Source organism: Choloepus didactylus, chromosome 1, assembly GCF_015220235.1.
Source record: "Choloepus didactylus isolate mChoDid1 chromosome 1, mChoDid1.pri, whole genome shotgun sequence".
Classification (NCBI taxonomy): domain Eukaryota; kingdom Metazoa; phylum Chordata; class Mammalia; order Pilosa; family Megalonychidae; genus Choloepus; species Choloepus didactylus.
Window position 1 is genome coordinate 24,005,946 of NC_051307.1, and position 18,535 is coordinate 24,024,480.

At 38.1% G+C, this 18,535-nt stretch overlaps 1 protein-coding gene across 6 annotated transcripts in view; it reads left to right on the forward strand.

Moving 5' to 3' along the window:
- Nucleotides 1-18,535, forward strand: part of LOC119531590 (amyloid beta precursor protein) — a 310,781-nt gene that overhangs the window by 152,981 nt on the left and 139,265 nt on the right. For all 6 annotated transcript variants that reach the window (XM_037832974.1, XM_037832984.1, XM_037832991.1 and 3 more), the window contains exon 6: nucleotides 11,981-12,183. In XM_037832974.1, the coding sequence (XP_037688902.1) occupies nucleotides 11,981-12,183 (203 nt within the window). The remainder of the gene's footprint in view (nucleotides 1-11,980; nucleotides 12,184-18,535) is intronic.

Genomic DNA, 18,535 nt, shown 5'->3' on the forward strand with positions numbered 1-18,535 from the left:
CCACTGCACCTCTTCTTTCTAAGAGTAGGTACTTCACATACTGTCTCCGAAAGAAAGAAGGGTTTAGTCTGGTCTCTTTCTGCGTAAATTTTCCAAAGGACTTTGTAGCCATTTCATGAGCAGACCATCTGTATCTTTACATTAGTTCTCATGGATATGGACAGCATGGAAAAGGATGCTAGACACACAGTTTTTGCTGAAATGACACCTCTCAGGACATCTTCCCTCACGACCCTCTTTAAAAATTGTAGCAGTCTCTTCAGCTACCCACCCCACACACCCAGTATCCTTCGCTACCTTTCCTGCTTTTGTGTTCTCTATAGCATTTGTTACCTTTTAACTTACTGCTATAACATCTTTGGTTTCTTATATCTTTTCTGCCCTACAGGATATAAATGCCAAGAGGGCAAAGAATTTTTCTGTTTTATAACCTGCTATATCCCTAGAGCCTAGAGCAGACCCTGAAAATAGTGCACCCTCAAATATGTGTTAGATGGGGAATGAGCGTGTATTTTCACCCCTCTCCACCCAAAATATACACAGATAACTCATACCTCTCAGCAGCCTAATCTTTGAACATGAAGAATTTACTCATTAAAAGTTTTCAGGCATAGCATCTGATTAACCAAAATTTTGTTCCACATATCAAGAATTCAAAATGACTTTCAAACTTTTTATCACCTTAGGTGCTTCCATTAATCCTATTTGGTTCATAAAGCTGTCGGGATAAAAGCGTGCTTTTGATAATATATGGCTTTCCTTGCCTCCAAGATAGTCTTTAAAAAAAGCAATTTAGCTTTTTACCATAATTACGTTCCAAATTTAATGTTTCTTAAGTCTTGCCAGAATATCATTTTCCCCTTTTCAACATACTTTTTATGATCCTGAAATATTTGAAATTTCAGCTATCAAGCATACTAAAATACCATATCTCTTAAAAATGATGACCATTTTTACACAAAGCTCAAATGACATCATCTTACCCACCAAAATTAACAATAATTCTCTTAATATCATAAGATCCTGAATCTATAATCAGATTTTTCTTGAGCCCCAAAAATGTCCTTTACAGCTTGTCTTTCTGCACAGCATCTGATCTAGCCACCAAACCTATCATCTGCCATCCTTAACTCCTGTGATTTAGAACAGATTTCTTTATTTCATGCCAAAGAAGCTGTGCCAATTGTTCTATAAACTGCCACATCCTTGAATTTTTCTTATTGTGTCCTAAGGGTATCATTTAGATTGTTTTCTCTATCTCCAGAATATTCTTCTTAACATGAGTGTGCAGTGAGATAGCAGAGAAAAGAGAAATTGTTTTAAAACACTGTTTTAAAATGTTTACAAAAAAGTGAAGCTTTAATGTTCTTCTCCTCTCTTTGCTTGTTTTAGTCTTCATTTTTAGAAGTTCACACAAGTAAACAGGGTAGAATCTACCAATATGTATTAAGGAAGCTGACTTTATTTTAAACTAATAACACTATCTTTATATTCTTCCTTAAATGTTATTTCATGCCTAGCACGTTTTAATTGAATGTATATTAGGATTTAAATTTCTGTGCATCGTTTATTCTTGGAACTGGCAAGAACCTTAGTGGCCAGGATGCACATGAATTTAATACTGGATTCTATAGTACTAATATCATCATACCATGTCTGGAACATTTTTTTTTCTATTTTTTTTTGAGTCCCAAAAATGTTTTAAGATTTTTCCTAAGACTACCTACCATGTGGCTCTCTTATGTTTTCTAATGAAGAGTAAAGTCAAATGGTATATGTAATTGCCATAGGAAATATTCCAGTGATATTCAGGCTTGGTACCATTCATTCATTCAACACGTATATTTTGAGTGTCTACGCTGGGTGCCAGAAAGTTCCACTACACATGTGGGTCTTTGTTTTATTTCTCCCTTAGGTGGTACTTATTGGGGCCCAGGCACTGTTCTAATGCTTTACAGAACTCATTTGTTCCTCATATGAGGTATTCACCATTTTACGGATGAGGATAAGGAGGCACAGAGAAGTTGAGTGATTTGCATAAGGTCACAAAGCCAGGAATCAGACCCAGGTAGACTGGTCCCAGAGTTCATACTTTAAATCACTCCACCATCTGCAAAAGCTCTTGCCTCCATGGAGTCTACATTTCATGAAAAAGCAAGAGGCATGGATCACTGCCATTTCTGGATACTCTGGAGCTCACGAGATGTTTCTGGTTGTCTCATTGTGTCCCCTTTGTTTCTTATCAAGGCATGTTCTTCCCATACTCATCCTACCGCCTAATCCACCCTCTTTGCTAGGGTTTGGCAAACTTATTCTGTGAAGGGCCAGATAGTAAATACTTTAGCTTTTGCAGGCTGCCTACGGTCTCTGTCACATATACTTCTTTTTCTTCTTTTTTTAAACACCCCTTTAAAAATATGAAAACCATCCCTCGCTCACAGGATGTGCAAAAAGAACAAGTTGAGGGCTGTAGTTGGCCAACCTCTGCTCCATGCCATTGCTCATTTGCTCTTTTCCAAGAGCTCACTGCATTCTCATCAGCTGATACCTCCCTTCCGCCGTAGGGCCTCTGCATGTGCTCAGCACGCTCTGCTGGGAGAGCTGCCTTTAGCCTCTGGGCTTGAGGAACTGGGTGCTGTTCAGGTCACGTTTCAGTCATCCCTGCCTCACAGATGCCTGGCTGGACATCCTAGATCACGTCAGATCTCATTCTTTTGGGTCTCCTGTTCCTAACAGTTACCAGAGTACTAAAAGACATTTCGTACAGTAACCAGTGTGGCATTAATGGGTCCCATCCTGCCTGTTTCTAATACTTTATCTATTACTTCTCCTCTTGGCTCTCTGTTGTTTTTTCTCCCTGGACATTCTAAGCTCATCTTCTGCCAGGACCTTTGCACTTGATCTTACTCCTTAACCATTTCCCTCCACTTTTTATTCAATGCCTGACTCTTCAGAATTCCATGTCTTGGTTGACATGACCTTTTCACAAGGACTTCCTGACCACCCTATTTGGAATAGTGCCTACATCCCCCCTTCCATCTACTGCAGCTACCATTAGCACCTTAGCCCTGTTTTTTGTTTGTATCACTTTTTTAGAAAATTATTAGAGAAGTTGTAGGAAAACAGAAAAATCATGCAGAAAGTAAAGAGTCTCCATGCCCTCCGTACAGTTTTCCCTATTATTAACATTTTGCATTGGTTTAGAATATTTGTTACAGTTGCTGAACCAATACTATTATAATTATGTTAACTGAAGTCCATAGTTTGCACTACCCTTCACTCTTTGTGTTGGACAGTTCTATGGGTTTTTAAAAAAATTGGAATATGCAACATAAATTTCCTATTTTAACCACTTTCAATTAACACAATTTGGTGGCGTTAACTGCATTCACAGTGTTGTGCTACTATCACCACTGTCCATTACCAAAACTTTTGCATCACTCTAAACAGACATGCTGTACCGATTTAAGCATTAACTCCCCATTCTCCATCCGCCCTAGGTAACCCCTAGTAACCTGTATTCTAATATCTGACTAATAATTTGCATATTCTAATTATTTCATATAAATGGGATCATAAAATATTTGACCTTTCATGTCTGTTTTATTTCAGTCAACATGATGTCTTCAAAGTTCATACATGTTGTGCCATGTATCAGAACTATATTTTTTATGACTGAATAGTATTCCTGTGTTATATATATATCACATTTTGTTTATCCATTCATCCATTGATAGGTACTTGGGTTGTTTTCACCTTTTGAGAATTGTGTATAATGGTGCTGTGAGCATCAGTGTGCCAAGTATCTGTTTGACAACCTGTTTTTGGTTCTTTTGGGTGTATACTTAGAAGTGGAATTGCTGGGTCATATGGAAATTCTACGTTTAACCTTTTCAGGAACCACCAAGCTGTTTCCCATTATAACTGCACAATTTCACAATCCCACCACCAAAGTACAAGGGTTCCTATTTCTCCACATCCTCTTGAACATTTATTTTCAGTTTTTAAGTAATAGCCGTGCTACTGGGGGTGAAGTGGTATCTCATGCTTTTGATTTGCATCTCCCTAATACCCAGTGATGTCAAGTATCTTTTCGTGTGCTTATTGGCCATTTGTGTATTTTCCTTGGAGAAAGATCTATTCAAGTCCTTTGCCCATTTTTAAATCGAGTTGTTTGTTGTTCATTTATAGGGTCTCTTTATATACTGTGGATATTAAACCCTTATCAGATACATGTTTCTCTCTTTTTTTCTTTGTCAATTTTATTGATCCTCTCAAGTCAATACTTTTGGTTTTATTAATTCTCTATATTGTTTTTTTAAATACTCAATTTCATGTATTTCTGCTCTAATCTTTGCTATTTCTTTCCTTCTGCTTGCTTTGGGATTAGTTTGCTGTTTTTTTTTTTTTTTTTTTCTAGTTCTTCTAGGTGTGCAGTGGGTCTTGATTTAGCTCTTCTTTTTTAATGTAAGAGTTCAGAGCTATAGATTTCCCTTTCAGCAGTGCCTTCACTACATCCCATGAGTTTTCATATGTTGTTTTCTCATTTTTGTCTGTCTCAAGATATTTACTGATTTCCTTTGCAATTTCTTCTTTGACCCATGAATTGTTTAAGAGTATGTTGTTTAACTTCCATCGATTTATGAATTTTCCAGTTCTCTGCCTGTTATTGATTTCCAGCTTCATTCCATTACAGTCAGAGAAGATGCTTTGTATAATTTCAGTCCTTTTAAATTTATTGAGAGTTGGTTTGTGACACAACATGTGGTCTATCCTGGAGAATGATCCATGAGCACTTGAGAAGAAGGTATATCCTGTTGTTTCGGGGTATAATGTTCTGTATGTATCTGTTAGGTCTAGTTCATTTGTCACGTTATTCAAGTTGTCTGCTTCATCATTGATCCTCTGTCTCAGTGTTCTATTGATGAGAGTGTTGTATCGAAGTCTCCAACTATTATTGAAGAGATGGCTATTTCTCCCTTTAGTTTTGCCAGTGTGAGTCACATATTTTGGGGGCACCATGGTTGGGTGCATAAATATTTATGATTGTTATTTCTTTTTGGTGGGTCACCCCTTTTATTAATATATAGTGTCTTTATTTGTCTCTTGTAACAGTTTTGCATTTTAAAGTCTATTTTGGCTGATATTGCTGTAGCTACCTCAGTTCTTTTTCGGTTAGTCTTTGCATAAAATATCTTTCTCCAACCTTTCGCTTTCAACATATTGTGCCTTTGTCCAAGGTAGGGTTGAAACAGTAGCTTAGAGCAAGGACCCAGCAACCCAACTTCACTAATCAAAAGCCATGATCAGTGATCAGCTGTTCCTCCCCGTATTCTTGGGGAAGAGGGTTTTTATGTCCCTTTCTGTCTCCAGTAAGCTAGCCAGGGACTGGACCCCAAGGCGGCCTGCAGGGAGTGGGGATGTGTGTCATCAGCCACCACGTGGAAAGAGCATCTCACTGTTCTCCACTGTAGTTTATCAGCCTCCTCCTCCTGCTCTTCCCGGGATGCTGCACAGTGTTCTTCTGGCCTCTGGAGCCCCAGAACAGTTGGCTCAGACAGTTCCTGCCTGTTCAATAGCCGTTTTGGTGGAAGGACTGAGTCCTGGAGCTCCCTACTCCACCATCTTCCCCCCAGAGCCAACCCCTGCCTCTTCATTAGCCGATCTGCAGCACTTTTAAATAATATATGTTTTTTTCTTTTTATTTTCTCGTAATGTGCCCTCCCCAATAAAATATGAGTGTCAAGAATGCAGTCTTTGTCAGATCCACTCACATACTCACAGTACCTGGAATAGTACCTGGCACTAGGTAAAAGCCCAATAAATATTGTCAATTCAATGAAGAATGTGCAGCATAGAGCGGCAGTAAATAGACTGGTTGGTTGGATGGATGGGTTAATACATTGCCACTTTGTGTTCACTGTCAGTCTTCCACGTATCCTCTTCAATGCAAATTACTTAAGTATCCATTGACTAAAGGAAAATGTAAGAATAACCTTGTCTCTGCAGTTTGGCCTGGCTCGTTGTTAAAACTCACTGCATTTATGAAAATCTGTTGTAGTCAGACTTTTTACTCATTTTACCTGATTGTGCATCCTGTGGATAACTGCGTCATCACTATTTGCACTTTTGATGACCTACCCTTCCTTCTAGGCCCAGCTACACACTACCAGCTCACATCCGTCTGACTCAAAAATCATTTTTCTCCTTTGAATTTCCCTAACATTTAATACCCGGTGTGTCTGTTACTCATACATCAATTAATAGGCATTTCTTAAATGTGTAAGAATGATAATACTTTCTAATTTCAGATTAACGTTGTGACCTGCAGTTTATTCTTAATTTCCAGAGCCATGGATTTTTGGGTGTCGCAATCTTGTCATCTTCCTAGAGTAGATGTCCTGAAACTGGGCCTAGGATGGGTTCATGAACCTCTGCAAGGAGTGCCTTTAGCTGAAAATAATAGAAAACCTAACAATTATGTGGCAGAGAGCCCAGGGCTGGCACAGGAATGCAAACATGCCATCTTTTTGTATCTTTCCACTCCACCATCTTTACCCTTGTGTGCACCCTAATGTTTATTACTTAAGCATTGACAGATTGCTGTTACTGTTCCAGAAGGGAAGAAAGTGGAAGGACAGGGGCTTTGACTGCAAAGCAGGAACCTTTTCATCTGGAAAGTAAAATCCTTCTTAGAATCCCAAGCAGGTGTCCTCTGGCTTCTGGTTATCTGGGAAGGTGTCACATGGCCTTCCCTAGCAGCAAGGGAGGCAGGGATGTGGCGTATTTGTCTTCTTAGACTCTCCATTCAAAGAAAGGAATTGGGAATGGCTTTGGGGCACTTAAAAATATGTCAGCCTTGAGGGCTTGTGCAGTTTTCTGAAGAGAAAGTTCAAGAGATCCTTAGTGGTCATTAACTGATTACCTGATTTGAATAAACTGATAATACCTACTACCTAAAGCATATCATCAAGAGAGCTATACTGAAACTTATCGGAGTGTTAAAGAGGAATCTATGGAAATCACTTTTCAGATGATACTGCCTCCAGATAACAGTGGGTCTTAATACTACAACACTAAAGGTAGACAAACTTTTTTTTAATAATCATCAAAATATGTGATGAATTGAAACCTCTGAGTATACAATACACTTACCAAATACCTGAATTAAACAGTTACTTAATTTAGAGAATTAGTTACTTAACTAATTTAGCATAGTCTGTGAGGCCACAGCTGAAGGAGCCTTAGATTTACAAAAAGAAACAAACAAACAAAACTTATAGCTAGACTTCTCAAACTTCTTCAGAGGATGAGGACCAATATGACGTACGTATGTATGTGTGTGTGGATGGATAGGTAGGTAGGTAGGTTGGTAGGTAGGTAGATTTATTTGAAGGAATTGGTTCATGTGATTGTGAGGGCTGATGAGTCTGGAAACTCAGATGTTGATTTTGTATAGTCTTGTGGTAGAATTTCTTGTCCTTGAGTAAACCTCAGTTATTGTTCTTAACTGATTGGATGAGGCCTACTTATATTTTCAGGATCATCTCCTTTACTTAAAGTCGGTTGATTGCAGATGTTAACTACATCTACAAATACCTTCCCAGCGACACCTGGATTAGTGTTTGATAAATTAAGTGGGTACCATAGCCTAGCCAAGTTGACACATAAGACTAACCATCACATAGACAGCAAACATTTTTTTGCTTTCAGTTCCTGATAATATGCACCTTTTTATGGAGTTGACGGTTAGGAATGGAGGTAATTTTCAGATTTGGAGGCTCTGAAAAATGCAGTTTTACCTGTTAAAGAGCTCTTATTCTAAATCAGTCCATGAGAGTGTTTAAGAAGGTGTAGAAATTACTCTCGCATTGTCCCTTTCTTTTCAAAACTTTGTAGTGTACCAAAGAGAACACATGCCATAGGTATACAGCTGAATGAATTTTTCAAAACTGTACACAACCGTCTGCCCAACCCAGATCAAAACACAGAGCTGGGCCAGCCCCTAGAAGCTTCATTTCGTATCCAGTCACTAACCACCTCCCACCAGGTCTAACTAACTCACCTGAGTTCTGACAGCATAGTTTTGCCCATATACATGGAATCTCAGACAATGTGTTCTCTTGTTGTCTTTGACTTCTAGCAACACTTTTAGGTTGGAGAGTTCCTGGCTTTTTCCTACTTCTTAGCCCTCCCAGTCTTGCCACATTTTCTTGGAGCCTCAGAGAATAAGTTTCCTTTCCTTTATTTACATTTCTCTCATTTCCTTGCAGTTCTAATTTCCTGATTTAACCACAGTAATTTCAAATAACTGCTTTCTTCTGGGACAAACTGATTTGTCCAGCCATTCTACCTTCCAATTGAAAACCCTGGTATCATTAAGAACTAGGGCAGAGCATGGGTGAACAATCTACTTTGCTTTTCCATTATTTGCTTTATTTTCTTCTTGACTCTGGGGGACAACTTTCTCCCCCTCTCCAGATCAACATGTACATTTCTGAGCTTTTTCCTGTTGAGACTCATTCCTCTGGCCTCTCCCCTGGTTGACTATTACAGTTTGGGGGCTGACAGTGCTTCTATTTCATTCTCCCTTCATCACTGTTGTAGTTTAGGTCTCGTGATTATACACATTCACATAACCACTGGAATCACAGCTTTCTCTCTGCCATTTCCGCTCCTTTGCCCTACAATGGGAAAAGAAATGTCGGTCTTAACAGACACAATGAATGAAAAAATATAACGGTTCTAGAGAATTCATATGGCAACTTGTTTTGCAAGGAATTAAAACTGTTAAAATAATTTTTTATCTAAAGGGAGTATTGAGGAGGCAACCACAAGTGGAATTTTATCAAAGTCAGACTTTATTTAGATAGAAAAGGAGCATCACCTCCATGGTGCAGTTCATCCTTCACCACAGAAATATCTCACATGCTGACACATAAAATTTTACCATCTGTGATTTATTTCTTCATAGTAAAGTCCTCTTGACTCTTTGACCTTCTTAGAAAATTCAGATACTCCTGAGATGGTCAACATTTTCAGATAGCTCCCTCATCTTTGGAAGTGTTTCTGATAACTGATAGTTAAATGTTGTGAAAATCTATCTCATAAACTGACAGACACCAGAATCTGTAGATGTGATAGGAATATTCTACTGTGTTACCAAGTGGTTATTTATTGCGAGTGGTTGTTATTTGATTGTCTATAAAGAAATTGTTTCATGAAGCTCAGCCTTACATTTCCAGGGGAGGGTCCCTGCTTTTTCTTTCACTGTGATCAGCTTTCAAAACCAGTATCACCTTAGTCACATCTCGAAACAAGACCATCTAGCATTTAAAAGAGAGGATGGAAGAGTAATTAGTTTCATTTCAGTGTTTTCTGCTATTTGTGAAAAGTACAACAGAAATTGTAATGTTGTCATGTTTGGTATTGTTGGTGAAGATGCAACATTTTCAGAAGTAACTGTGCTACTGATTTAATGGTGTCCAAGTAGGTAACTGAATTCATGGACATCTAAATTTAATCCCAGAAGTCTAAGATATGGTAACAAGAGGTAGGCCCAAGTTCTCTTAGGCCGAGTAATTTAATTCCTCAGTCAGTTGAACTGTTACGCATCTCTGTTCCTTGTTAATATGCCGCAGATAGCTCAGACAGGTGCAGTGATGGGTGAGTGTGCATATATTTCATTCTTTTTCATGGCTAGACACACACTAGAATGTGAATCACTTTGAACACAGCTGTTTTCATAAGCATGTTTTTCCGTTTGGAGGTTTAAGCACAGCATTCGAGAAATGAAAGAGAAGGTTCCTGGGGCTGCCTGGGGTTGTGTTTTCATTTTCCCAACTGGAAGAAGGGTGTCTTAAATTCTAGATTATGTACTTGGAGAGATTGTCACTCCAGTCATGCTTCAAGATAGTGTGCACGCTTCATCCCATTTTAACTCATGACTTAAGGAGTCTCCTTGGCTTTACTGGAATTTTCCACTTGAACTGGAGAATTAAATGTTGGTGCCCATGATTTGACTGGATGAAGAAGAGATCTGAAACAAAATAAATGGAGTAATTATTTGAATTGGGTCATCTTTATTTGATTCAATTAATAATATAACATTTAGATTTGTAGAAATGAAGGAGGTAATATACTGGGGAAAGTTAGGGGCCACTGAACAACTATTAAGTCCAGAGTTGTTTTGAAATGTTGCCTAAAGTATTAGGGTTTTCTGCAAGAATTCAGGAAGTCAAGGAACGAATTTGTTCATCCTATATGTCTTATGCAGATGAAGGCTTATACCTTCTGATTATCAATGCCAATGTTTTCTTAATCTTCTTACCTCTTTCTTCTTGGTCTTGTGGAAATATTAAAATAGCTAGTTAGGATCTTCTCTGTATTAATATTTCATCTGGTGTCTATCTTCACACACTAAGTTATTCTGCCTAAGAAAATTTTTCTTATTCTTTTTTTCAGCTACATTCTTCCAACTTTTTGGGCATCTTTCATTTATTATCCTTGCATCATATGTAATCAGAGTTAGAAAGATATTCTGTCTGGAGGTCATTCATACATGATTTTTATACAACTTTTTAAAAAGTCCTATAAATTCAGAATTAATCAGACAGTTCCCTTTAGTACTATATTCATCTCTTTACATCTTTCCCTTTTTACTGTCAGCAAAATTAGTTTTAGCTATACAGTCAGTCTTTCAGTTCTGAAAGTCTTTCAACTGTCTTGAGCCATCTTACTTCCCATCATCCTAGACCATTCCAAGACTTCACATTGTGGTGACACAAAAGTCCATAGGTTCCTATCAATTCTTCCAACAGTGGGCTTTTCCAGAGTCAGCTCTGAAGTAATAATTCCCCTCTGCTTTCTTCTTTTTTTTCCCTGCGGAAATTTAAATGGCAGCATAATGGCTCCAAATCCTGTTACTTTTGTGCTTGTTCTCAAATGAGATTTGTGGCAGATGCCCTGGTAAGCTGAAATTTCTCACCATAACTCAATCTTTTTCCTCTATTAATTTTGTGGTCTGATCAAGGATGAAACATTTCTCCCATCCAACCAGATGGTATCAATATATTTTCACTATTTAACATAGTCCTGCCTCTTTGTCTTTCAAGTTCTCTAAATAATGGCTGCACTGACAGGTACGTGATAGCCACAAGGATATGATAAAAGGCTTTTTTTATACAAAACATGTCCTTGTTTTGCCATCCAAGTTTTCTGATTTATTTCTCACCATTGAGCACCAGCAGGCAGATACTTAATGCTATAAATATTGTTTCTGATCCCCTTCAGTTTTATTGTGAATTACTGGTTATTTGTTGCCATTATCCTCAGTATTTTGCATATTTCAGGTAGTTCTCAGAATATATTTCCTGGATCATCAGCATCACCTGGGAACTTGTTAGAAATGCAAATTCTCAGACCTTTCCCCTAGACCTACTGATTCAGAAACTTCAGGGATGGTACTGGGTATTCTGTGTTTCATTTAATAAGCCTTCCAGGTGATTCTAATGCTAGCTGAAATTTGAGGACAACTGAGATATCTGATATTCTCCACGCATTAAGCAATTAACAAAAATAGGGAGCCCAACGACTCGTGTTCCAATAGGCATCAATGACTAATGGGTATTACAGATTTATTAAGCAGGTTTCTCCTTTCACCTGCAGTTACCGAGTTTCTGCTACTGTGCAGGTCTGTGTAGTACTTTCATACATGCTTTTAGAAGCAAACCCAACACTACCGTAAACTCCATGCTGGTATCCCCTTTTTGCAACTGTGTAAACTGAGAACTGAACCCAAGTGTAAGCAGTTGCCAGGCTGCTGAGCTGCGATTCAAACTACAACCTGCTGATTTTCAGCCTTGTATGTATTTTATTTTATAGTGTTCTCTCTGACATTACAGAAGTTACAAGTGCTTGATTTTTTTCTTTCATGCAGTTTGTTGAAATGGTTGTTACTGTTTTTTGTTTCCTAATATAGTGAAGACAAAGTTGTAGAAGTAGCAGAGGAGGAGGAAGTGGCTGAAGTGGAGGAAGAAGACATCGATGATGACGAAGATGATGAGGATGGTGATGAGGTGGAGGAGGAGGCCGAGGAGCCCTTCGAGGAGGCTACAGAAAGAACCACCAGCATCGCCACAACGACCACCACCACCACGGAGTCCGTGGAAGAGGTGGTTAGAGGTAATCCACTGTTTGCTTGGAATTATTTTTTCAGGGGAAAATAAAGCATCATAGCAGAGTTTCAGATTTTCTATCCAGCCTCCCACCCATGCCTTCCCCAACCAAAATAACTCAATATAACAAGGTTTTCATGCTTTGTTGGACTTTTTTGTTTGTTTAATAAGCAATCTTAATAATTAGTTTCAAATTATTGGAATTACTGATTATTCGGCGCATTCTGTGCCTTGTGTGTGCTGCTGGGCAAATTCCTGATTGAGCTAGAGGAGTCTGCCCAGGTGTCATCTCATTTTATAAACTCTTCCTGTCCTCTTGGCTGAATTAGGTGATGTCTTTGGTATTCCCTCAATAGTAGGTGTTCTTTCAGTCCAGTAATTCGCTATATTGTCTGTTGCTTCTTTTAATACCTAGTCCATGAGCTACCTGTGGGTAGGGACTGAATTTTTCTCAGTACTGTGCTGAGTGCCTCACCTGGCTTATAGAAAGTTGTGATAAATTTTAGTTGACTGAGTGGTTGCAATTAGATCTCATTAAAGAAGAGATGTGGTGAACATCACATTGCTTTTTGTTGTGAAATTCTAACTTGCATGATGTGTATTGTCTTTAAATTGTTTTATAGGAGGAAGTGACAGTGCCTTCTTGAGATATAGTAGTAATATTTTAAGACTTTCTTTTTCTTTCTAATTAATCCTCTTTTCAGAATTTTGTGAATGGAATGAATTAAAGACTTTCTTTTTGTCTCCATGAGATAAAGGCATGCATTCAGTTTAAATTAAACAAACCAAATATTGTAGTTGGTATGAACAGTGTGTTGTTTTACCAGTAAGTTGTGATGTTGAGTTTCTTAAAGGGTATATATGTTTTGCAGAGGAAAAAATAGTGCCAGACTAGATTGAATGAATATGGTGTTGCTGAGTTTTAGTGTATTACGAATATATGTTACAATATTGTAATGTTTCCTCTCACTTTTTATTAAGGTATTATGTTTCATCTTTGTTGTTAAATGGGACCCTAAAAGGGGCTACTTTCTTGGTCCCAAGTAGATTCTTAATTATTACTGTAATATCTTCTCTTCATTCCATTTTTTTAGGACTTTATTGAGGTTTCATTTGCACATCATAAGATTTACTCAGAGAACAGTTAATCCCTGTTTTCACTCCCAGCCCCAGGCAACCACCAATCAACCCTCTGTCTCTAGATTTGCCTTTTCTGGACATTTACATAAATGAGATCGTATACTATATGGCCTTTTGTGCCTTGCTTCTTTCCCTTAATGTTGTGTTTTTGAGATTCTGTATTTCTTTAACTAGCAGCCTTTAAAACTGATATTATTTGGAGTTGAACACTCAATTTAAAATTCACTGAAAGTATCACGTGTTCTTTAAATAAAGAATACATGGTATAAAGTTGACTGTTTAACTTTATCATCCCCTACACAATGACAGTTTCTTATCCAACTTAGCACATAAGTGAATGTCTAAGTAGATATGTGCATACATAAATGCATGTTTGTCTGAACTACTCTTTCACATACTCCAGGCATCCCTTCCCAGGGTATTTTTCACACTCCTCTTAGGACCTGCTGTGGCAGATCTGGTCAAATGAACTTGTTAGCTCCAATTTTCCCACTGTGGAAAGATGGACTTTTCAGGGCTTTCCTTCTTGGAACCTGAAAGATGTATGACTACAAATTATGGCAGCTGGCATTCTCCCTGGGATGGATGTTCTTGTGATCTTCATTGGGATAGCTGTTTACGTAACAATTGGTAGCCATTCACTTAACATTAGGTTTTGTTGTTGTTGTTGTTTAATTTTATTTTAAAAATTATCATGCCATAAGATTGACATTTTTTTTGGTTTACAGTTCCATCAATTTTAACGTATATACAGATTTGTGAAACCACCACAGGGAACAGTTGGCCATGACCCCAAAATTCTCCCTCACATTATACCTTTATAGGCACACCACCTCCACACCTAACCAGTGATCTCTTCTCCATTATTATAGTTTGATATTTTTTAATTAGAGAATTTATAGGTTTACAGAACAGTCATGCACAAAATACTTAAAATACAGAGTTCCCATATGCCATGCTATTATAACACCTTGCATTAGTGTGGTACCTTTTTTATAATTCATGAAAGAACAATTTTATAATCATACTGTTAGCTCCAATCCATCCTTTACAATAGGGTGCACTCTTTGTGTTGCACAGTCCCATGTTTTTTTTTTTAAAAAAATTTATTCTAGTAACATTTATACAACCAAAAATTTCCCCCTTTAACCACATTTATATAAATAATTCAGTGCAGTTGATTGCCTTCACAATGTTAAACTACCATCAATTACCAGCCATCAACAGTTAATAGCCATTCATTTAACATTAGTTTTTGGAACACCTGTTCAGTACAAGCCATTTTACTTGACTCAGTGGAATACATGATGAGAACACACAGGATATCTTGACACTTATAGATGTTAATATCTAATGGGATATATAAGTCAAAGAAATGCAAGTCATTTGTGTTGTAATAAACATATAATCACATAGCCTACTTCAAGGAGGAAAGGAGAACAAGATTGATCAGAGAAGTTTCCATGGAGGGGATAGGTGGTAGGTTTGCGGTTGGATTTTGTTACAGAGTTTTTAAGAGTGAGTAGGAACACCAAGGTAAATGCAGTGAGGTGGGAAGGTACATGGCATGTTGGAAGACAAGATTCATCCAATTTAGCTAGAGCAGATGTCTTATGTAAGAGAGAGATGGGAACTTGGGGGGTGGCGGGGAGGGTGCAAGTTGTGAAAACCTTTATTGCTAGCCTGGCAAGTATGGGCATTAACTGAAGGTGATTAATTCAACAGATATTAATTCAGGGGTTTAGCTCCTTAGCAGTTTTCTAGTGGACCATGAACAGGTTTTGTTTTGATGCTGCTCCTATTGAGGGGATGGGCAAACAGGAAGGGGCATAATCTTGCACTGCAGGGAGAGGAGGCCACATAAACTCATGTGCCTAATCCAGACCCAGAATTCTCTTGAGATAATGTGACCTTGTTATGTTCTCAATTAGTCCAATTCTTTTTGCTTCAGTTTACAGCAGAAATTTATTGTCTCACAGTTTGGGAGGCTATAAGTCCTCGGTCAAGGTGTTGGCAGGGCCATGCTTCCTCTTAAACCTCTTAAAGGGGAGAATCCCTTCCGTGCCTCTCCCTGGCTCCTGGCGGGTGGCTGGCAGTCCTCGGCATTCTTTAGCTTCTGGTGGCGTAACTACCTCCATCACAGGCCATCACTCTGTCTCTCTTTGGAGACAGGAGTGCATATATATTGTATAGTATTTTTTTTTTTTTTGTAGAAATATGAGGCCTGTTTAAAAAGAAATGGAAAAAATAAAAAAAATGTAAAAAAAAAAGAAATGGAAAAAGGAGTAACAACTCTAGAGTAGAGTAAAAAAAAAAAAAAAAAAGAAAGAAAGAAACTAACCTTAAAAGACAAGTTAATAATATTGATGGCAAGAAGAACAATAAAAGTGACCCTCTCTAAGCAAATACCTGGTCTAAAGGGTATAAACTGTTGCCTTTAATGGGAACCCATCTAAGACTCCTTGAGTGGACAAAAGCTATAATTGAGGCAACTCTTTCTGGGAAAGGGATCCTAAGCAAAACATGTTATGTTGTGTCCGTGTGTGAGAGTTCTCTGTATTTCCAGCTAATTCCGATAAAGAGGTAGAAGTTTTAGATTGGAACATTGAAGAGGTCAACTGCAAGGAGCCCTTTTCCCTGTGGGTCACTGAGTTACGGTTCTTCAATTATGACAAGCAGCTATGCTGTAGGTTATTGCTAACCTTGTAAAGCCTTAATTACAAGTAGCCTGCTTCTGTGCTGAAAATACAAGTTAGAAATGACTGGCAAAGAAGAGATATTGAAAAGAGACTTACAATCTCATTTTCACCGTTAATGTCTTAGCACCTGAAAGAAAATGTCATCTACAACCACACTTAACAAGAGAATTGCTTCATCATTACCTACATAACGGGCGTTATCAAAAACTCAGTAATTTTGTAACCTGTTAAAATTTGAAAGAAATAGACAAAAAGAAGAGAAATCGAGGACATTTCAGCATGGTCATAAAATTTTCAGTCATGCTGTGTTAAATTCAGTGATACAGAAATGAAAGCTGCCTAACCCTGTTAAAGATTGTAGAGGAGAAAAGGCCTTGTTGAAAAGTGAGCACAAAAATCCAGCTAGCTTTAGTTTTTTGTTTGTTTGTTTGTTAGTTTATTTGTGCTCTTTGGTAATTAAGAAAAACTTTGGTATTGAATAGAATAAACCGTTTCCAATTTGAGTTAAACAGTTGTATATTTAGATATTTGCCCCTCATTTTCTCTGTTTTGGGAAAAGATCACACTTCATAAACTCAAGTTGTCAGGGTAATTTCTGACTGCACCTTGAATTCTGAACTCTGATTAAAGGTGGGCATTGTAATCAGTGACATAGTCTTTGGTTTAACTAACCAATTTTGTCTGTCCCTCGTCTCTCTGTTTTTCCCTTGCTTTCATTTATTCAGCCAATACTCATGTTCTCCGGATTGTTGGGCCCTGTGCTTCCGTAGAAGGTATAGTGAGGGGCACAGCAGAAAACGTGTCTCTGTTGGAAGTTTGCTATTGCAAACTGGTCGGAATTCTTTGCTGGAAATGTGTATTTTCAGGATCAGTCCTTCCCTTGCTCTTTCAAGGGCAGTGATCCTTCCTTAGGCTCCTTTTACATGCTGACTCATGGAAATTTTACTTCCCTTCTAAAGTCAAGGAAACTGAGGCCTACAGAGTTAAAAATCATTGCTCATAGTCACATCCTTGGTAAGTGGGAAAGCCAGGATTTGGATCCAGCTGAGCCCCAGGGTATTCGTATCATACCACGTATTAGTTAGGGCTCTCTAGGGAAACAGAATCAACAAAAGAGATCTATAAATATAAGATTATAAAAGTGTCTCACGCAACTATGGGTATGCATGAGTCCAAATTCCGTAGGGCAGTCAGCAAACTGGCAACTTCAACGAACTCCTCAGGAAACGCTTCGCTGGTCAGCCAAAGAAGTGAAGGTCCTCTGTCTGTCTTGCTTAAAAGTCTTCAACTGATTGGATTAAATCCAGCTGATTGAATTCCCTCATTATGGAAGACACACCCTTTGTTGATGTCATCAGTCACAGCTGCAGCCAATTGACTGATGATTTAATAAACAATCCCTCTGGTTTATTAACCGGCCACAAATGTCCTTGCAGTAACGGTTAGGCCAGTGCTTGCTTGACCAGACACCCGGGCACCATCACCCAGCCAGGTGAACCAAACCGTCATATACAAATGTCAAAATTATGCTCTCCTTTTACTTTTGTTTATAAATGCACACAAGTTCAGTTTAACCCGTGCTGTTTTGTAAATGCATATTCCTTCCGCTGTGGGCATATCTTCGTCTTTCTAATGATTTCATGCTAAGCATTTCCAGAATTTAGAATTTGTATTTATATAATATTTTTGATGAGGGGTGAGGAAACCAATGGCCCTGGGCCATCGATGACCTGTCTCCCATTTTATAAACAAAAGTTTTATTGGAACACAGCCACACCCACTCACTTACATATGGGCTGTGACTGCTTCCACAAGACAAAGTCAGCATTGAGCAGTTGCAAAAGCCATATGGCCTTCATAGCCGAAAGTAGTTGCTGTCTGGCCCTTTACAGAACGGGGTTGCTAACCCCTGATTTTGATCACAGAAAGAATAAATATGATACTAAGTATTTCAAGTTAATTTCATTAAGGTCACTTTATTATGGTCATTTTATTATAGAGGCAGACTACCATAGTGGTTAAGAGGGTTTTTACTAATTTTATGGCCTCAAGCCTGGTAGGTAATCCTTTTTTTTTTCTTTAAATAACCTAGAATATTCTTTTTTTCAAAATTCATTTTATTGAGATAGATTCACAGACCATGCAGTCATACAAAACAGAGCGTACATTCAGTTGTTCACAGTACCACCACATAGTTGTACATTCATCACCAAATCAATCCCTGACACCTTCATTTACCACACACACAAAAATAACAAGAATAATAATTAAACTGAAAAAGAGCAATTAAAAAAGAACACTGGGTGCCTTTGTTTTTTTCCTTCCCCCATTTTTCTACTCTTCCATCCATAAACGAGACAAAGGGGAGTGAGGCCCATATGGCTTTCCCAATCCCATTGTCACCCCTCATAAGCCACATTTTTATACAATAGTCTTCAAGATTCATGGGTTCTGGGTTGTAGTTTGATAGTTTCAGGTATTTACTGCTAGCTACTCCAATTCACTAGAACCTAAAAAGGG